Here is a 22,263-nt window from a genome sequence, read left to right as displayed (position 1 = left end):
TCCTGAATTATTTTTATGCTGCCATTACCCAGATGAATTCCTGTATTTCCAATTTAGCCACCTTTCCTTGTCAGTAGTGTGACAGGTGGCTTTACAGTGAGTTTAACAAGACCTTGGTAAACACGTAAAGCACTTAGCAAAGTGTACAGAGCTCTTTACAGAGAACTTTCTGGCTCACGCTCTCTCTCTCTATTTCTCTCTGTGTCTCTCTCTCTCTCTCTCACACACACACACACACACACACACACTCACACGCACACACACACACACACACACACACACACAACTCACACGCTTTGGTCCTTGCCCTGGAATTATTTACCAGTGTACTTGGCAAGGTGAAACTTCAAAAATAAAGCAATGTAAAATATTTATAAAGCGGCACATCACAGATTACACATTAAATATAAAAGTACTGAAGACGTACATTCTGTGTGGTTTTGAAGGCATGTTTTATTCACTGTAGATTGCTAGGTGTCTTCAGTCCCCACTCCTGACAGCTCTGCGGTGGCAACTGCGGCACGTATGTATCTGCAGGGTGGTTTTTGAAGCTAAGCTAACACAAGCCCAAATGGCAGAAAAGCTGCAAGAGAAGGGGTTTGGGCAATAACTGGGCATTTTGTTATAGAAATAATAGGAATATAGATTATTTCTGAAAAGTAGACTCCTTTGTTTTCGATGCATTATCTGTGATGAAACCAAAGATGTGATTGTCCATAAGAAAATGAGAGGAATTTGAACTTTAAGGAAGAGGGATAAAGATAGCATTGTATTCTCATCCGTGGTGTGTATTAACCTTCATTAGTTTGGGGGGTTTTTTTGATAAATGATGTTTATTGTAATATGATAGATGTCACCTTTTTTCAAAAGGCATTTTGCTTTCAATAGCCTGGAAAACACACAGAAAAAATTTTCTCTACACATAAGAAGGCCTAGCAAAAGCAATGTCTTTTGGGAAACAGCAGCAGCAGTTACCAAATGGGCTTATTCAGATAAGGACAGCATTAAAATAACCTCCAGGAGGGAAGGGGCCACATTCAGGGCACAGTGTTGTTTTATGGGTGTGATCCTTGAGTTTTGTACTGGCATCCAGATTTGAACCAGGAGGAATCACTTAAATGTCAGAATTTGCAGTTTTCAGATTGCCAAAATTTGCCTATCCGTCAAACCAGGATAATTCTTATTTATTTGCTTATGTTTTTCAGCGTTACTGAGGTATAATTGACACATACAATTGTAGGATATTTAGCATACATCATTGTGATTTGATGTATGTGCACATCGTGAAAAGATTCCTCCATCTATTTAATTAACATAGCCATGATCTCACATATTTATCTTTTTTTTTTTTTTAGTGAGAACATTTAAGTTCTTTCTTTCTTAGCAAATTTCAATGATACAATACAGTGTTACCAACTATGGTCACCATGTTATACATTCGCCCCTCATCAGTTTTTTTCATTGATGAATGTTTCATCAGTTGTGTCACTTGGATAACTGGATAACCATGTTCTAAGTGATTTTAGTCACTTACTAACGCAGATATAGATAGTTATCAGTTTAAAGGTCCTTAAACAGGTCCCCCAGATGGTCTAATCCAGGTACTTTTTGCTTTGCCCATTCTCTGGTTCCCCGACACTCTTTGCAAGACCAGTTAATTGTTTGTAATTAAGAAGAGCAACCTGTTTAATTTAGGGATATTTTGGTACTTCTTAAAACAGTAAATATTAGCATTTGTAATTTGAAAGAATTAGAAGTGTGTGGAGAAATAATGTTTCATTCTAAACCACATAAATACAAGCATATTAGACAAAATATACATATATATATTTTGTGTTAGTCACCTCTCATATGTTAGCAGTGAGGTAAGAACTGAAAGGTAGATAAACATTCTAAGCAATACTATAACATTTTTTTTAAAGGATAAATGTCATTTAGACATTAAATTTCTTCCTGAAAAAATTGAGTAACATAATTTAAGATGAAGTTGAAAATAGTTTAATTATTCTGTTGATTAATTTGGTAATATTAATAAAAGAACTCAAATATTTGATCATATGGTTCCTAATAAACTGTGATGCATATGTGTGATTATACACTATTTTGTCACAGCTTTTTGATTCCTCCTTAAATGTAATACTCCCTGAAAAAAAAGCAGTATTTGAATCTTTTTTTTTTTGGCCTCACTTTAACCTCACAGATGGTTATATTTGGTTTTGAATTTTGCAAGGAGGTAATAATATCTCTTAACTAATTTGTAAAGAATCTCCTCTATTCTGTACTATTTAGTGGTACTAGAAATTTAGAATTTTTGAGTCTTTGCTATGTGCCAGAATCACACAGATTTCTAGCTGAAGTTCCTAGAGAAAGGCTTGTGTAAGGAAATTATAGCCATATATATAAAATTAGAAGTAAATGGATAAAAATATATCAAAGTGAATTATTTTAATTTTCTTGTAAGAATTAGATATAAATAGCTTAGCATTGGCTCAGAGTCTGAGGTGTTACTATTTATGATATAAAATTAGAGACAGACCTTGTTTAGTATTCCTATTAGCTTTTTATGTCTGCTCTGTAGCATCAGTGTTCGTTTTCCTGGCCATAAAACTGACTGTGTTTTGAAAACTACCCCTAGAAAGATAACCTCTATACTGATAAGGTATATCTATTCTGAAGTTAAAAATTAAGTATCATTATATGTTTCATTTGAAATAACTGTCTGTGCTTGACAAAAACAGATATCTTTTGTTTTTTCCACATTTAATTTTAAAATGAATATTTTTACATAGGAGTGAAATGTGAGAATGTAGTTTTCTGTTTGGCTGTAGTAATTTGTCATATGACCATTTGCAAAAGTCTAGTTAACAAAAAAAAGGTCAGTAATAATATAAAATTTTGGAATATTGTTATTTTTTAATTCATAACCTTACGTATGAGGCAACTATCAAACTACATTCATTTTTCTCTTTGCCTTTTTGAAATTTGTGATTTCTAATACATATGAAAGATTTCTACCCTTTTCAAATATCATACTTGTGTTTTATACATATAGGAATAAAGTTTAATGATTGTGGCCTAGTTGTAAAATTACAAAACTCATTTGAAAGCTTAAAACTTGGATTTCACTGTATTATATTTTTGATACATAATATTTGCTCAGTGTGATCAGTTAAAATTTATAATTTTTTCACAGTCACAGGAGAAAATGATTCCTCTTTATATTACTCTCAAAAGTACTATTTTCTGAATTTGGGTTTTGTTTCTTCCCAGACGGTGGGTACGGCTGCTGTTTGGACGAGAGTTCCCCCTGCAGGATCTTCTGGTGGTCTGGGATGCCTTGTTTGCAGATGGCCTGAGCCTGAGTTTGGTTGATTATATCTTCATAGCCATGTTACTCTACATCCGAGATGCTTGTAAGTGTTAATGACCTTGCTGACATTCAACTAAGTGGTCCTGATTTTTTAAACTGTGTTTCTTAAATATACTTTATCTTTTATTTTGAATTACCATACCTACATTTTTATAGTAGGCAGTATAGTGAAGTTTCAAAGGAACATACTAAATATGCTTTCTGTTAGTTAACCATGTACATATTGGGAGATGTGGGTGATTTTATATTGAGAGAATTGGAATATTCTTCAGAACCCTTTTTCTAAAGACTTTACTCCTGCTTTAATCTCCTCATTACACACATTTGTGAAACATACATATAAAAAGCCAGTATTTCAGATATGTTTAGAGCTCCACCTTCTGACAGGTAGGGAGTATTCAGGAATATTTATCAGGAGCTTGGAGCTGTTTTTATAGTATCTACAACTTGCCAATAAAAGTTAAATATTACATTTAAAGATATTTTAACTTCTTCTCAGTTGTATTTTGGCCAAATGTATTTCTCAGTGGAGTGTCAAATGGCAGATGTATCCCCACCTCATCCGATCTACCTTAGGGTGCTTGCCGAGCTGGAAAGCCAGTGCCTAACCCTTTGGAATGGTCCGATAATCCTCCGCTTGAAGAAAATAGCAAAGCGTGTTTTAAATTTCAAAATACCTCAAATTGTTTTCCTTCTCAAAAAAATAACCACAGTTCACAAAACCAGATTTGTAAGCCAAAATATAATTAGGAGAGATTGCACAAAGGGATGATGAAGTAGGAGATAAAAAACTACCGTAAGAGTAGGACTTTGTCAGAAGAACATAAACTCTTTGGAGTCATTCATAATCTTGACTGTTAAATTGCTGTGTGGTTCTCTTTCTGTGTTCATTAAATGCCAGTTGTGCCAGATGCTGTTGTTATGCCTCTGGTAACACTAATAATATTCTTTAAACTTTAGATTATACTTTCTAAATTACCCCCAAATTACTTGAATGAGTAAGTGACAGGAGCACCACATTTTATCCAAAACTTGTGGTCTTCTTCTGTTCCTTGAAGGTCAGATAGTTTGGGTATTGACATACAAAGTGAAAAGTTCCTTCTTTCTGAGTCAGAGCTAAACCGAGAAGAACATGGAAATCATAAGAGGAAACATCTTGGAAAGTAGAGAAGAATGTTTGGGTAGATTTGAGGGATACTGTTGATAGATTTTAAAATATTTAATGCTAATCTCCCATTTAAAAATGGTGTGATTTTTATAAAATGTAAGTAATAAAAAACAAAAGGAATGAGAAGCTGCTTTTATTTTTAAAAATGCTTTTGGACAATATTTTCACAAAATTTTCCAAGTCAAACCACTATTGAAATGTATTCTGATTTTCTGTAGTCTTAAACATTTGAATATTTACTCTTTTCTTACTTTGGTGCATCACAACTATATTTTTAATTTAATCACCCTGTTTCCTGTGCTAAGATCTACTTTTAAAAATTAATTTAATAAAACTTGCAGTTTTTGGCAGCTGAAGCCTGTGTACATTTTTAATCCCTGCTCTGATGACCTTATAAAACACATAGGCAAAAGTGAAAACATGCAGGAGTAATGAAGTTGTTTATTTCAATATGAAGTCCAAGTTATTTAAATTTGCTTATTTAAACCCATAACAGTGGATGAGATTTCCTAAAAATAGGATGACTATATATTAAGTATTTAAGGGGCACTGCCCCTGTCCTCAGGAAGTTTACCAACTAGTAGGAAAGACTGACATCATTAATTTCAAACTGACGTGTCTGGAACTGTGGCTGAGGCATGGATGGGCAGCATGAAAGTTCACAGCAGGGGCACCGAGCTCCCCTCCGGGCAGGCTGTGTGACTAGAGAAAACGCTATAGATGTTGGCGAGCGAAATAAGGGATCTGCGTTCCAGGCAGAAGGAACAGCATGAGCAAAGAAGCTATGGATTAAGAGTCAGCTTAATGGGGGTGCTGTATGTGTGTTTCTGCGACTGTCTGGTATCCTGAGGGTGCAAAGGGAGAGTGACTAGCAGGTTATGAGGCTGAAGGAGTCAAGAGAATGAGATCGTGATGAGAGTCCTTATCCTGGAGGTGACAGGAAACTGCTGAAAGGTTCAGAGCAGCAGTGTGGGCAGTGTTAGGTCACTCTGTCAGCCGTGTGGAAATAGACTTGAAGCAGACAAGACTGGAGCAAGGACATCAGATAAAAAGTTATGACCACAGTCCAAGGGAAAAACAGTGGATTGAAGAAATCTTCAGAACTGAAGTCAGCATGTCTTGGGGATTAAATCGAATAGGTGAGAGAGAACAGGAAGTTCTCCCTCATGAGCCCTGGCTTGGAGAGCTGAGTAATCTGTACGACTTGGAGAGGAAAGAGAAAGATTAGCAGGTTTGGGGTATGGGTATGATTGAGTTTGGGCCATGCTGAATTTGAGATGTCTGTAGGAAATCAGTACCTGAAAATTGGAAAATAAAGCTCACTGTCAGTGTCAAGGCTACAGATTTATTTTTGCAAATGGTGAATAGGTACGTGTTCGTTAAAGCCACAACAGTGGATGTGATCTCCCAAGAATAGAGGGACCATACATCCCAGTTTATATGGAACAGTCTCAGTTTACACTTGCTAATCAAGAGTAATAGTTATTCATACTGCCTTCTTTCACTCTCAGAGGCATCCCATAGAGATCATAAGAATTATATGGTCAGTCTAGCTAAGGTGGGTGCTTACAGAAAGAGAAGGTGGCAAAGGTATTTAATATCAGTATTTAAGAGGCACCAGAGAAGGAAGAGCTTGTGTTGTAACCTCACACAGCTGTTATATGAGCGAGGGAAGTAACAGGGGTCAGGAGTGCTGAGGTACAGTAAGGTAAGGCTGGAAAGGCCCACCTGTGGAGGGACAGTCGTTGGAGACCTTACCGAAGTGGATTCAGTGGACTGGGGGAGCAGAAGCTGGATTATGGTAGGTTGAAGGGTAACTGGACAGCTCAGAACTACAATAGCCTTTTCTACAGTTTTTGTTGTTATTTTATATACACATTACATTTTCAACAAAAAGTCAACTAAATAAAAAAGAAAGAATGCAGAGAGAGCATGTGCAGAGTAATCTTTAAAGAAAGTCAACAGGGAAGGGAAGAAGAAAGATGTAACTAGAGGTCGGTGTGGGGACCAGGAAGGTTTGATGGCTGCCTGTAGAGGGAAACAGGGCACCTGGAGGTGGGAGAGCTGCGGAGAATTTCTTTCTCAGACCAGAGTCTGAGCTCCTCCTTCAAGGGTCAGCGCTAGTTTTTCCCTCCTGTTCTGTGAGTAGGATTTATGAAAAGTTGAATTATCCTGTTTATTTGAAGTTTTTACCGTTTATGATTTGTTCTTCACACCCACTCTTCTACCCGCCAGTGAGAGACAGAATTCTGTCTCTCTTGGTTTGCCTACTGTATCCCAGCATCTAGAACAGGGCCCAGTGCATAGTAATCCTCCTGACACATATTTTTTGAGTGAAATAATTGAAGAAACAAGGGCCTAGACTAGGCAGTGGCGTGAGGTCGGGAGTCCTGTGGAAGGAGGCACCAGGCAGGTTTCAGAAGTAGACCGGTTTCTAGGAGAAGGTGCCTGGTAAAGGACGAGGCAAGGCTGTCTGCTGTGAATGGGGCACGGCAGGGCTTGAGGGGAGTGACTGGGAAGCACTGGGGAGGTGGCTGCCCAAGACCTAGCATGAGCCCGCGAGCTGTTGAAGAGCCTGCAGAGACATGTGGGCAGTGGCACCTGGTGACGCTCACCGGGCAAGACCCAAAGAGGCAGAGAGCGATTCAGGCTTCAAGTGAGGCCCACGTCCGGCTGAAAGGAGGCAGGATGTGGGGGGCATTGAGTACATCTTAAGAGAGAGGTTCAAGATGTGTAGGGAGAGAAGTGTGGCCAGGAAGAGACTGCTGCAAAATCAGAGTATTGGGATTTACAGGGAGCATGCGAGAGCTGAAAGCATCAGAGGTTGTGGTCAAACGAGAGGACGTGGAGCAGTTCTCGGTGTGACCAGGGTGGTCAAAGTCAGTAAAGGGGGGAAGGAAGTCACTGAGGAGATCAAGGGATTGGGAAGGAGCTGGGCTTTTTGTTTGGTCCTCCAGGGACACTTCATCGAGAATCATGATAGGAGAAGGTATAGAAGAAGCACAGTGAGGCCAGCAGTGGAAGCATCCCATAATTGCAGAAGAGTGAGCAAGGAAACAACTTTTATTCAGTCAATCATTTATTCAAAGCATAGCATCAACCACTCAACCAGTATTTATTGAGTGCCTGCTCTTTGCCGGCCATCCTGGTGCCTCCACGACACTAACGAAGGGGAAGGATGGAAGTATAGATACATGGCATGACCTTCAGAGGAAGAGGGATCTTTATGGAATGAGAGGAAGCAATGGCTCACAGACAGAATCAGGGAGCGGGGTGCCCCCCACCATCACCCCTGGAGGTTGCAGGGGCAGCATGTTCGGGAGGGCAAGGCTCAAAGGGGAAGGCGTTTTTCCTCAGAGAGGATTGGGAGGGGGCAGAGTAGCAGGAAGAAGACACAGAACAGGATAGGGCAGAACACATGGGAGGGCAGTACTGATCAGATGAGTCTGCATCTTAGGCTGGGGTCAAGAACAAGAGAAAGGTGGGTAATTTGCCACCCTGTGCATTCCATATGGAACATTGGTATCGAGTTTTTATTCCATCTCCATGGACTCTGACTCATGATGCCCTGCCTGGGGCATCCAGAATGCTGATGTTCCATTACACCCAGTCGTCTTCAAGCTCAAAAAGTTTTAACCGAACACCACTGTACAAGGCTCTGGACATGACGTGTGCTCTCTTGGAGCTATAGGTGATGTATTTGTAGCTCAAGGAATGTTGCTCTTGCAGAAACTAAAGAGCCTTCCTTCAGTGACGGCACTCCTTACCTGGGGCCCCTGCTTCCTAGGGGTTCAATGGAGGGCTTCATCTTGAGGCTGTGCAGAATATCCAGTAGGTGTGTGTTGCCCTGAGTCAAGGGTGTCTAGCCTTCATCATCGTCTCAAAGGAATATGTCACCCAAAAAACAGTTCAGATCCACCACATCTAGTCCAAAATCCTGATTTTACAGGCTCAGGTAATAAGGCCTGTTATGAATTGAACTGTATATTCAATCCAAAAAGATATGTTGAAGACCTAACCCCTAGTACTTCAGAGTAGGACCTTAGTTGGAGATAGATTGTTGCAGATGTAAGCAGTTAAGAGGACGTCCTACTGGAGTGGAGGGCCTCTGATGCAATATGACTGGTGTCCTTCTAAGAAGATGAAAATTTGGACACAGACGTGCACAGAGAGAAGACAGTGTGAGGACGCATGGGGAGAATAATGCCATATGAAGGCAGGGCAGAGATTGAAGTGATGCGTCTACAAGCCAAGGAATGGCAAGGATTTCCACCTGTCACCAGAAGCTGTGAGAAGGGCATAGAACAGATTGTCCCTCAGAGGCTCTCAGAAGGAGCAAACCCTGCCAACACTAGAAGCTAGAAGAGGCAGGAAGGATTCTTTCCTACAGATGTGAGAGGGACCATGGCCCTGCCAAGACCTTGATTTCGGACTTTCAGACTCCAGAACTGTTAGACAATACATTTCTGTTGTTTTCCACCGTCCATTTTTTGGTACTTTGTTACAGCAGCCCTAGCAAACTAATACAATGCCCTTGGCAGTTAAGTGATTGAAAATAATCACACTCAGTCTGTGGGATTAGATCCCAGTGTCCTTGCTTAGTTCTCATTCTACCCAGTTCACCATCAGCATCTCATATTTAATTTTTAACAAAAGTATTCGTATAAGTTTCTTTATTCACCTTGAAGAAAGCTTTCATTCTCTTTGAAAGTAATTGTCAGCCAAGTATAATATTCAACCACTTAATAAATTTCATAGAAACAGCATGTTCTTTATGAAGCCTCAGAGATGGAGCCCAACCTCCATGTTGAGAGGTTAGGAAAGAAGCTCTAGGCCACCAGGCTGATGTCAGGCAGACTGGTGCTCACATCACCTTTAACATCCCTCAAACCCTGCCATGATTTTATTAAGTAAAAGTAAAATTTCACATTGGAAAAAAAAGCAATACGAACATTACCTATACAGATTTTAAAATTTAACCTTTGAAATGAAGGTCAAATGGCTACTCTTCAAACAAAACTTTCACTTTTCCAAAGATACAGACCAGAATTATTATAAATAGATTATTCCCAAATATTTTAATCAAACTAGAAACATTTTTACTTTCTTATGTGTTGTAAGAAGTGCTTTGTGTATTCTTTGCTGGATTATATGGATTAAGATTGCATGCAAATTTTTCACAGAACTAGAACAAAAAAGTTTCACAATCTGTATGGAAACACGGAAGACCTCGAATAGCCAAAGCAATCTTGAGAACGAAAAACAGAGCTGGAGGAATCAGGCTCCCTGACTTCAGACTATACTGCAAAGCTACAGTAATCAAGACAGTATGGTACTGGCACAAAAACAGAAATATAGATCAGTGGAACAGGATAGAAAGCCCAGAGATAACCCCACGCACATATGGTCACCTTATTTATTTATTTATTTTTTGCGGTACGCGGGCCTCTCACTGCTGTGGCCCCTCCCGCCGCGAAGCACAGGCCCCGGATGCGCAGGCCCAGCGGCCACGGCCCATGGGCCCAGCCACTCCGCGACACGCGGGATCCTCCTGGACCGGGGCACGAACCTGCACCCCCCCACCCCCCGCATCGGCAGGCAGAGTCTCAACCGCTGCACCACCAGGGAAGCACAGTCACCTTATTTTTGTTAAAGGAGGCAAGAATATACAATGGAGAAAAGACAGCCGCTTCAATAAGTGGTGCTGGGAAAACTGGACAGCTACATGGAAAAGAATGAAATTAGGACACTCCCTAACACCATACACAAAAATAAACCCAAAATGGATTAAAGACCTAAATGTAAGGCCAGACACTAGAAAACTCTTTAAAGGAAAACATAGGCAGAACACTCCATGACATAAATCACAGCAAGATCCTTTCTGACCCACCTCCTACAGAAATGGAAATAAAAAAAAATAATAAACAAATGGGACCTAATGAAACTTAAAAAGCTTTTGCACAGCAAAGGAAACCATAAACAAGATGAAAAGACAACCCTCAGAATGGGAGAAAATATTTGCAAATGAAGCAACTGACAAAGGATTAATCTCCAAAATTTACAAGGAGCTCATGCAGCTCAATATCAAAAAACAAACAACCCAATCCAAAAATGGGCAGAAGACCTAAATAGACATTTCTCCAAAGAAGATATACAGATTGCCAACAAACACATGAAAGGATGCTCAACATCATTAATCATTAGAGAAATGCAAATCAAAACTACAATGAGGTATCATCTCACACCAGTCAGAACGACCATCATCAAAATATCTAGAAACAGTAAATGCTGGAGAGGGTGTGGAGAAAAGGGAACCCTCTTGCACTGTTGGTGGGAGTGTAAACTGATACAGCCACTATGGAGAACAGTATGGAGGAGGTTCCTTAAAAAACAAAATAGAACTACCATATGACCCAGCAGTCCCACTACTGGGCATATACCCTGAGAAAACCATAATTCATAAAGAGTCATGTACCACAACGTTCACTGCAGCTCTGTTTACAATAGTCAGGACATGGAAGCAACCTAAGTTCCATTGACAGATGAATGGATAAAGAAGATGTGGTACATATATACAATGGAATATTACTCAGCCATAAAAAGAAATGAAATTGAGTTATTTGTAGTGAGGTGGATGGACCTAGAGTCTGTCATACAGAGTGAAGTCAGAAATAAAAAAACAAATACCGTATGCTAACACATATATATGGAATCTAAAGATAAAAAGAAAATGGTCATGAAGAACCTAGGGGCTGGACAGGAATAAAGATGCAGACCTACTAGAGAATGGACTTGAGGACATGGGGAGGGGGAAGGGTAAGCTGGGACGAAGTGAGAGAGTGGCACGGACATTTATACACTACCAAACGTAAAATAGATAGCTAGTGGGAAGCAGCCGCATAGCACAGGGAGATCAGCTCGGTGCTTTGTGACCACCTATAGGGGTGGGATAGGGAGGGTGGGAGGGAGGGAGACGCAAGAGGGAAGAGATATGGAACATATGTATATGTATAACTGATTCACTTTGTTATAAAGCAGAAACTAACACATCTTTGTAAAGCAATTATACTCCAATAAAGATGTTAAAAAAAAGAAAAAGATTACATGCAAAAATAAAGGTTAGGAGATAAGGAAATATAATCCTATTATACTCCTATAGTATAATATAATCGTATTATTACTCCTGTAATAGTTTAAAATCGAGCTGCTCTTCTCACGCTTTTTTTAGTGACTGACTTCATACTGTAAGTCACTCATGTGGTCCCCTCCTTCCCCTGGCCTTACCTACCTAAATCTTGCTCCTGTTTTCACGCCTCGGGCAAAGTAGCTTTCCCCCCACACCCAACCTTCCCTGATTAGTCTAGCCCTCATTGACCTCTCGCTTTTACAGTCCTATAAGGCTTTAATCAATGCTACTCAACGTAGCACTTAATTACACTCAGTCTTATATTGTTCTTTCCTGTGAGTGTGCGCCTCATTTTCTCAACTAGACTGTCAGCTCCTCAGGACCAGGGCCGATGTTACAGTTCTTCCCGGCCCCTCAAAGCATTTGAAGCTCCTGTCGTGCTCAGTTAGTATTGGGGGTGATCTCAGACAGAAGGGCGCTCTAGAGACCTGGGGTGAGGGCATGGATTCGTGTGCCATCGTTGCTGAGAGGACAGGTACCAGAAGCTCTTTTCAACGTGGCTTTTGTAAAGAAAGCATTGTCTACTTTTAAATTAAGTATCTCAATTTTTTGCTTCTTATCTCTTATTTATTTAAATTTTTATTTTGTTTTTTACTAGTATCAAAGAAAAACATTTTCTCTGATTTACAAAGTAACATACCTTTTATTTGTCTTGTAAATTGTATTAATAGCTAAAACACTATAATCAAATCCATTTAACAGTAGATTTTCCTAACCATCTCGCAAATGTTTATTGTCTCTTTTAATTGACTTTTCTTTCTGAACACTTTGTAAATGGAAAAGTTTCTTTTTGGCACTTCTGTCCACTTCCTGCCTTGTTTTTTCAGCCAGCATCAACATGGCACTGCACTGTAATTTTCCTAGGTTTTCTGTAGGGGTCTCCTTAGTCATTTCTCAGCCTGGCCTGGTATGGCAGTTATGTCCTCTTTGTGGTTTAAAACATTGCTCCTTTTTATTTCATTTTAGATCTCCCCTTACTCCTCAGCCATTATCTGTCTATCTGCCAGTATTTCCATCTGTCCTACCCCAGAATTTCTGTTTCTCTATTTTCTCGTTAAGAGCATGTTCAACATTATACTGATGTCAAAATGCAGTTAATTCCAACGATAAATTGAATGTATTTGTCTTGTCTGGAAAAGCTTTACCCAACCTCAGGGACTAGGAGTAAAGACTCTCCCAAATCACACAGTGATGTGCCACAGAGTTTATATCAAAGCACAAACTGGGAGTCTTATCTTTGAAGGAATGTTTAAACAGTTCCTGACTGCCAGCTCTCTTTCCTCTCAGACATTAAATATTGTCAGTTATTTTTATGACCATCTCAGATGTAGATATTAATCTACCCTTTGGGTTACACGTGTACCATTTATATTACTTCATGTTTTTAGCCTGATGTACCGGAATAGCACGTTGTCTTTTTTTTTAATGTTTAGATTTTTTTTAATAAAACAGGCTATTTTTTGGAGAATTTCTGGCTCACAGGAAAATTGAGTGGAAAGTACAGAGAACTTTGCATCTGCCTCCACGCCCACATACACACTGCCCACTGTACTATCAGCATCCCTCACCACGGCAGTCCATTCGTTACAGTCGATGAACCTACACTGACACAGCATCATCACCCAAGTCCATGGTTTACTTTTTTATTTTTAACATCCTTATTGGAGTATAATTGCTTTACAATGGTGTGTTAGTTTCTGCTTTATAACAAAGTGAATCAGTTATACATATACCTATGTTCCCATATCTCTTCTCTCTTGCGTCTCCCTCCCATGGTTTACTTTACAGTTCACTCTTGGTGTTAGACATTCTGTGGGCTTGGACAAACGTATAATGACGTGTATCCACCCCTATATATCGTACAGAGTCATTTCCCTGCCCTAAAAATCCTCTGTGCTCCACCTGTTCATCCCTCCCTCCCCTCTAACCCGTGACGACCACTGATCTTTTTATTGTCTACATAGTGTTACCTTTTCCAGATTGAAATATAGTTGAATCATACAGTATGTAGTCTTTTCAGATTAGCTTCTTTCACTTAGTAAGATGGCATCTAAGTTTTCTACATGTCTTTCAGGTCTTGATAGCTCATTTCTGTTTAGCACAGAATACTATTCCATGGTCTGGATGTACCACAGTTTATCCACTCACCTACTGAAGGACACCTTGGTTGCTTCTGATTTTTGTCAGCTATGAATAAGGCCACTATAAATATCAGTGTGCAGGTTTTTGTGTACAAGACATAAATTTTCATCTCATTTGGGTAAGTACCAAGGAGCGCGACTGACTGCTGGATCGTATGGGAAACGTCAGGAGCTCAGCTGAGCTGGGCGCGAGAGAGAGCCAACCTTCTAGGTGTCGGAGTAGCCAATTAAAGCAACAAGTCAAAAGTGGAAGAGTTAAGCCTTTAGTCACTTACTGTGGTGGTAGAATAAGCAGGGGTCAAAACCTGGAGAAAACGCCAAAGCCTGTGTTCCATTTTCACCCACGGAACGGCACACTGGTTGAGGGCCAGGTGTTCAGCACAGATGTGCCGTCTTCTCACCGTTGAGGGAGCCCTGAGCGAAAAAGTCTGGCAGTCTATGAACCCTGAGATGGTGGTGGTGTCGGAGGGCGGGACGTGAGCAGAAAGGCGAGGGGTGGAAGAGTACTGGCTACTAAGTCACACGAGGGAAGGCGTCTTCACGGTTTCCTCCGCCTGCCTCCACCTGACAAGGACCACTGCCCAAGGCCTCAGATAAAGAGATCTACGAACGAAGGCACCGGGGCTTGGAATACAAGTATGTGGAAAATCATGCCCGATGAGTTGGCCTGAGACCTTGATTGCAGCTCCTTTCAGAGGATGCAAGGTGCTGGCTGTGCACCAAGTCCGGAGTGGGAAGGGCAGTTCTCCCCTGTGAGGCCTGTCAGGGAAAGCCTTTGGTATTAGGCTTCTTCAAAGAAAAAGAACCAGTAGAATATAGAGAGAGAGAAAGAGAAGAGGAGATTTCTTATAGGATTCAGCTCACACAGTTCTGGAGGCCTGGAAACCCCACAGTCGGCTGTCTGTAAGCTGGGAACCAGGAAAGCCAGTGGCATAATTCAGTCCAAGTCTGAAGGCCTGAGAACCAGGGGGCCGATGGTGTGTAAGTCCCAGAATCCAAAGGCCTGAGAACCAGGAACTCCAATATCCAGGACATCGTAGCCCAAAGAGAGAGAGAATTCACCCTTCCTTGGCCTTTTTGTTCCCTTTGGGCTCCCAGCGGATTGGGCGATGCCCACTTACTGACAAGGCTGGATCTCTTCACTCAAGTCTACCGAATCCAGTGCTCATCTCTTCCAGTCGCACACTCACAGACACACCCAGGAATCATGTTTACCGGCTATCTGGGCATCCTTTAGGCTGGTCGAGTTGAAAACATAAAATTAATTATCATACCCTTCTAATTGCCTATGGTCAGGCCTGAAAAAATCACACACAACTGCCTTTCCGTATGGCTGTACCACTCTGCATTCCCACCAGCAATGCCTGAAATTTCTTGTTGCTCCACATCGACACCAGCATTGGTGGTGTCAGTGTTTTGGATTTTGCCCCTTCTACTGTGTCGTATTGTCTTTTTAATGTCTATTTTTTGCCTCAAAAGAATTTTAATTTATACAACTCTAGAAACAGAGATATGAAAAGAGAATTAATTTCCTGCTGAAATTCTGTTCCATGTTCAAAATTAATAGTTGATACCCCACCCTGGCCTTCTATAAAGGGGAAGAAGTGGCTTATCTCCTGTACCGTAATCTTACCCTTCCACACATTTACTCCCATTCCACAGTTTTCTGTTGCCCTCGAAAGCAATATGACAGATGGATTCAGGAACCCTAGGATAACTTTTATGGGCAAAAGCCAGCAAAATTACATGCATCACTGGAATTTTACCCAGGAATACTCAAGCTTCCATGTCCATGTGTTGCTGCCAAAGGAGAACGTGAAGAGTCCTGCAGGGTGACTGGGGCCATTCTGTCTGATGCACAGAGAAAGGATGGTGGTGATCTTTGCTTCCTGACTACTTATTTCCTCATTTCTCCACCCAATTGCCTCCCCACCTAGATTCTTCTTTCCCTTCAATCCACCTGCCCAGGGGTTCAGTAGAAATGTCATTAAAGTGATAAGGATATCAGATATGAGATGTTATGTTAAGGTCCTGCATTTACCTCCATTGCTCCTAAAACCCCATTGAAATAGCATCAACCCATAGGACACAGAGAATTAGGAAGGAGACAATTAGGGTAGTTTTGGAAGCAGGAAAACAGATGGGTGAGTGATAACTGACTTATCAGATCCAAGAAAGCTAAATACAAAATTGATAATGGAGAAAGCCAAGAAATAACCCATAGAATTCCTAAAAGTGTAGAAGTTGGCAGTGTTGGGTACTTCTGGAAATTGGTAGGGGGAGGGAAGGAGTTAAGACTAAAAAATGAGAACTGGTTGAAAGTCTATTTAAGAAGCAGTTACACCCAGATCTCCAACTGTACCTTCAGGATTTTTCCTCTGCGGACGGTAAAGTGGAGGGTCTTTGAACCTGGGACTCAGGAAATTTCAGTGACTGTTGAACCGCCAGTCTTCTTTCTCAGGACGTCGAAGCTAGACTGTCTCCCTCCGGGAAGAGTTTGGGAGAATCTTCTCTGAGGGGATCTAGTCAGCACAAGAGAAAAGGCTTGGAGTGGCCCAAGCGTGACCTATGTCAACCCCCAGCATTCACAAACCCACCCAGCTATGCGCACACAGCTGTCTTCAAGATGCCTTTCTACTGCCCCACTCCTCCACAGGAGCAGGTGGCCCCAAACCACCACAGGATTGAGGAGAGCGTCGACATGAAAACAGAGATCTAAACAAGCAGCCAGGAAGAAAGCAACTTGGAGGCCACAGAGACTGTGCAGGGAGGAGAAAACTTCTCAGAGAGCTGGGAAATACATTATTCAAAGGGAAAAGTGTAATTGAAAAATAAAGTATCATGGAAATAGGTGGCTGGAATAAAAAATTGAAGAAGTGTCCCAGAAAGAAGCACATGAAACCGTGAGAAAGCAAGAAAGAAAATTAGAGGACCAGGCCGGGAAATCCAACATCTAGCTATCATGACTTCTTATAAAAAAAAAAAAAGAAGAAGAAGAAGAAAAGGAGGGAGGGAGGGGGGAAGGAAGGAATAAGAAACAAAATAAACAAAGTAAAACGGGAGGGAGAAAATCATCAAAGAAACAAAGAGAAATTTCTAGTTCAACAAAGGCACATGAGTTTCTAAATTGAAAGGGCCTGTTATGTATGAAAACAGATGCAAACCAAGGTATTTATCATCAATCTACAGAACAATGTGGGGGAGGAGAAGAGAAAACGGATCACAGAAAGGATTAGGAATTGGAATGGTTTGAGGCGTTTCAACTGGAAGCCAGGAAACTCTGGAACAATGCTCCCAGCCATCTCAGGGAAAAGTATTTCCAACCTAGAATTCAGTACCTAACCAGACTATTAATTAATGTCAAAATAAAATCTTTCAAACAGAGAAGTTTTCAAAAAATTCATGTCCTGAGCATAAAGCTCTTGGAGAGATGGCCTCCACCAAAATGAGGGAGAAAAGCAAGAAAGAAGCAGGTAGGTACTCTAGGAAATAAGGATACAACACGTGCAAGAGGTAAAGGACATCCTCAGGGTGAGGGAGCAGGCCAGAGGCCTCATGAGCAATTTCCTAAAAAAAAAGGAAATTGGCAAAACACCTAAATGTTTTAAAAGTATTAAGGGGAGATTTATATGACTAGGGGAGCATTTAAGATTAAATTACTGTTAAAAATATACACAGCAAAGCAAATGAAAAAGCAGGCAGTTATAAATTCCAGGAAAGGAACGAGGCTATACAACTGCAGTGTTGTTCAGCTGTGATAACATTTGCCTGGTTATAAAAGTGAAAACTCGAGAAATTATTCTAACCAAAATTTTGATACAACTTCACGTGGGAGAGACGAAGAGTGACGTGGAGGTGGGTGGAGGGTTGAGTTTCAGTGCTGGGGCGTGGTCGTATATGGCAAATTGTACACACATTATACGTGCTTACTGGCTTTTTTTTTTTAACATGTTAGAGATGGTAGTTGTTCGCAGTCCATCTTGTTACCTTGAGAAGGTATATCTAAATGTGAAATAAATAATTTGACTAGTGTTTCACTTCAAAATGTTCCAGTTGTAAGTATAGTTAACTCTGACTCAGACATAAGCTAATGGTCCCGTTGCTTTAAACTTCCTCAAAACAGTCATGTCTCTGGTTATCTTTACTGAGCTCATTTTGTTTGTTACTACTGGAGAAACTTATTTATTTTATTTTTTTATTTATTTTTAACATCTTTATTGGAGTATAATTGCTCTACAATGGTGTGTTAGTTTCTGCTTTTTTTTTTTTTGCGGTACGCGGGCCTCTCACTGCTGTGGCCTCTCCCGTTGCGGAGCACAGGCTCCGGACGCGCAGGCTTAGCGGCCATGGCTCACGGACCCAGCCGCTCCACAGCATGTGGCATCTTCCCCCGGACCGGGGCACGAACCCGTGTCCCCTGCATCGGCAGGCGGACTCTCAACCACTGCGCCACCAGGGAAGCCCCTAGTTTCTGCTTTATAACACAGTGAATCAGCTATACATATACCTATATCCCCGTATCTCCTCCCTCTTGCGTCTCCCTCCCTCCCACCCTCCCTATCCCACCCCTCTAGGTGGTCACACAGCACCGAGCTGATCTCCCTGTGCTATGCGGCTGCTTCCCACTAGCTATCTATTTTACGTTTGGTAGTGTATATATGTCCATACCACTCTCTCACTTCGTCCCAGCTTACCCTTCCCCTCCCCGTGTCCTCAAGTCCATTCTCTAGTAGGTCTGTGTCTTTATTCCCATCTTGCCCCTAGGTTTTTCATGACCTTTTTTTTTTTTTAGATCCCATATATATGTGTTAGCATACGGTATTGGTTTGGAGAAACCATTTAAACCAACTCCCTTAGACCACTCCAGAACAGTTTAGGCCCTTTAAAGCAGGGACCCCCAACCCCTGGGTACGGATCCGCCGCCTGTTAGGAGCAGGTGGTGAGCGGCAGGGAAGCGAGCGAAGCCCCATCTGCTGCCCCCCATCGCCCCCATCACCGCCCCATCGCCCCCATCTCTCCCCATCGCCCCCCTCATTGCTCCCCATCGCCCCCCATCGCTCCCCATCGCCCCCCATCGCTCGCAGTACCGCCCGAACCATCCCTCCCCCACCCCCGCCCCCCATCCGTGGAAAAATTGTCTTCCACAAAACCGGTCCCTGGTGTCAGAAAGGTCGGGGACCGCTGATTTAAAGATAGAGGCAGCAAAGTCAGCTCTGATTCAGGTGGTGGGAGTGCTATTTATTTAGCAAGAGTCAAGCAAGATGGGGAAGCACATGACCTCACTTCCGTGCCGTTCTTACAGAATCCCTACAGATAGAGTTAATGCTTTTTATAAATGAGAGAAATAAGGTTTAGTGAAGCTAAGCAGCTTGCGTAAATTCACACCCACAGTAAATGACTAGCCAGCCTTCTGATCTAGATCTAATCTAGATCGTCTGATTTCAGATTCCATAGGTTTTCCTAAACGCTGCTCACCTTTGTCTTAACCTTCCCTGAATAAGCACTTCAGAGTGTGGCTTTAGTACTTTGTTTTTAAAGCATATACATCCTTGTGTGCATCCTTGTGTGCAAGAGTTAACACCTGTCCTTCTGAAACTATTCCAAAAAACTGCAGAGGAAGGAACACTTCCAAGCTCATTGTATGAGGCCACCATCACCCTGATACCAAAACCAGACAAAGATTCCACAAAAATAGAAAATTACAGGCCAATATCACTGATGAACATGGACGCAAAAATCCTCAACAAAATACTAGCAAACCAAATCCAACAGTACATTAAAAGGACCAGACACCATGATCAAGAGGGGTTTTTCCCAGGGATACAAGGATTTTTCAATATCTTCAAATTAATCAGTGTGATACATCACATTAACAAATTGAAGAATAAAAACCATATGATCTTCTCAATAAAGCGTATACATCCTTGATTTCAAATGTAGGTAGATAGCAAAACTCAGTCTTTTTTTAGTCTTTCACTTTTTTTTCCTTGTGTCACTGCCCTGCTCTGATAGAATAAACACTGGAGAAGGAACAGTGTTGTGGATTAGTTTTTCAAGTTCAAGAAAAATTTACTGCAAAGATCATAACTAAATTCTTCTCCTATCAGATTCCTACTATTTTATTTTTTAAATAGCTCGTATTATTCTCTTTCGAGCACGCTAAATTGGACACAGTTATTCAAAAGGGACGTAATACTGGCACATGTAATTGCAAATGAAAAGTACAAGTTTTCATTAAGAAATTCGAGGTGGAAATACAAGTTTTCATTAAGAAATTAGAGATGGCATTATCAGAAGGCAGGGAGCAAGAGGAAGGTGAAACCTTACCTCTACCCAGTTAGGTTTTCCTCTGAGATTCTTTCACAAAATGATTGAGAGATAAACAGGCAAGTTGATTAACATGTATACCTCATGCACATACGGGAGATACCCAGGGGGAAATGAGTGACCCTCAAAGAGATGGCTTTAGATTTCAGGATTAAATACCACCTCAATAGAGAAAGGGGAGGGGTGTTGTAGGCCTCTTAGGGGAGAGTAAATGATTTTTAGGAAAGATGAATGGGCCCTGAGAAGAATAGATGCAAGGTATCTTTGTGACAAAGTTTGGCTGGAGGGATTTATGACAGTTGAGTTCCTTTTGGAGCACTTAGGGAGTTAAAGATAAGCGGAGTTCAGAGAAAACCTCTCCAGCTCAAAATAGTCAATATACCAAAGGGGCATATTTGGAGGTGGCGCGTCCTGAGCCCCTGTAGCCAAACTTCAGGGTGCCACGTTCTGCTACCTTTCACAGCTCAGACTCATTCGCCATCATATCCCTAGTGCTACTGCCTGGCACGGGATTTTGTAGATGCTCAGAAAACGTACATGATATTCAGTGACTGGAGGGATGGATTGATGGATGGGTGGATGGATGGATAGATGGATGGATAGGAGAAAGAACGTTAGCTCCTTCGTTTGTTATGCAAGTAGAATATTAATATGTTATTTAGCTTCCCTTATTTTGTAAAATGTATTTTATTTGTATTTGTAAAATGTATTTTACAGCTTCCTATAGTTTCAAAAGTTTTTTCAAGTTGTAATAACGTAGGATTGTCGCTCTGGTCCCTCCAAATAAATGCCTACCTATGTCAGGCTGCTTTACACACTGGGTTAATCTGATCTTCCAAGCTACTTAAAACTACTACACAAGAGTACTAACATTAAATGACTTTTCTGTTTGCAGTGATTATTTGCATCCATTATGTCACTTGCTTTTCAAAACAATGGCCTTTCAAAACAAAGCCCTGACCCTGCCGCTAGACTTCTGAATTTCAAATCTTGGTCTACCACCAAATCACTGTGTGATCTGGGCAAATGATTTAATCCCTCCAAGGATTAGTTTTCACATCTGTAAAACAGGGTTAATAATAATTGTACCCTGTGATAAGATCGTCATAGAAGTTAAATGAGATATGCCGGTAACGTTCTTGGTATGGGGCCTGGCCTGGTCTCGGAAAGACTTCAACAATTCGTTATCATCTTAGAGGTAGTAGTAGTAGTAACAACTGCTTGTTGTTACGTGTCTGCTCTCTGTACTTTCATTTTCTCGAGGGTGAGGACTGTGTTTTGTTCATCTCCACCTCGCCTCCTAACGTAGGGCCTGTCATGGATTAGGTACTCAACAAATGATTATTGGAATGAATGAGGTAGGCAGGTAAATTTTTTTTTAATCGTAAAGTTGTTTTCCAAATGACTGAACTTCAGCTCTGAGAGGTTACTCCCAACCGGTTTTGAGCGGCTGCTATAAATCAGTCACTTAGATTATGTCATTGAGTCTCCAGGCAACTTTATGAAACGTTTTCAAGTGGCGTCCCAGGATGAAAGCCCACATCTTTTTCTTTTTCTTTTTTTTTTTTTTTGCGGTACGTGGGCCTCTCACTGTTGTGGCCTCTCCCGTTGCGGAGCACAGGCTCCGGACGCGCAGGCTCAGCGGCCATGGCTCACGTGCCCAGCCACTCCGCGGCATGTGGGATCTTCCCAGACCGGGGCACGAACCCGTGTCCCCTGCATCGGCAGGCAGACTCTCAACCACTGCGCCACCAGGGAAGCCCCAAAGCCCCCATCTTTGAATCCCGAGCCCAGAACCATTTCCACTAAACTCTCCTGCCTGTCTTACAAAATATACAAGAATTCTTCCTGGGTCTGTTACTAATATATAACCATTATAGCATTTGGGAAAATAACTTTATGAGTTAGGAAATGACTTGATTATCTAAGTTTTATTTATTTGTTAGATCGCAAAGAAAACTGGACATGAAAATGTTATACTATTCTCAGCACCCTAGGTTTTTGAATTCTAGAGTAAAAAAGACAACAGGCAACTGAATGTGAATATGATAAAATGAACAAATAAGAAAAG

General features: G+C 41.2%; 1 protein-coding gene across 8 annotated transcripts in view; it reads left to right on the top strand.

The window, feature by feature from the left end:
• TBC1D5 (TBC1 domain family member 5) overlaps positions 1-22,263 on the top strand; it is a 540,605-nt gene that overhangs the window by 379,155 nt on the left and 139,187 nt on the right. For all 8 annotated transcript variants that reach the window (XM_029214159.1, XM_029214153.1, XM_029214160.1 and 5 more), the window contains one exon: positions 3,271-3,413. In XM_029214159.1, coding sequence (XP_029069992.1) covers positions 3,271-3,413 — 143 coding nt within the window. The remainder of the gene's footprint in view (positions 1-3,270; positions 3,414-22,263) is intronic.

This window comes from Monodon monoceros, unplaced genomic scaffold (assembly GCF_005190385.1).
Source record: "Monodon monoceros isolate NGI ecotype Baffin Bay Population unplaced genomic scaffold, NGI_Narwhal_1 Super_Scaffold_11, whole genome shotgun sequence".
Lineage (NCBI taxonomy): Eukaryota > Metazoa > Chordata > Mammalia > Artiodactyla > Monodontidae > Monodon > Monodon monoceros.
The sequence above is the reverse complement of the archived record's forward strand: the minus strand, read 5'-3'. Positions and strand labels throughout refer to the sequence as shown.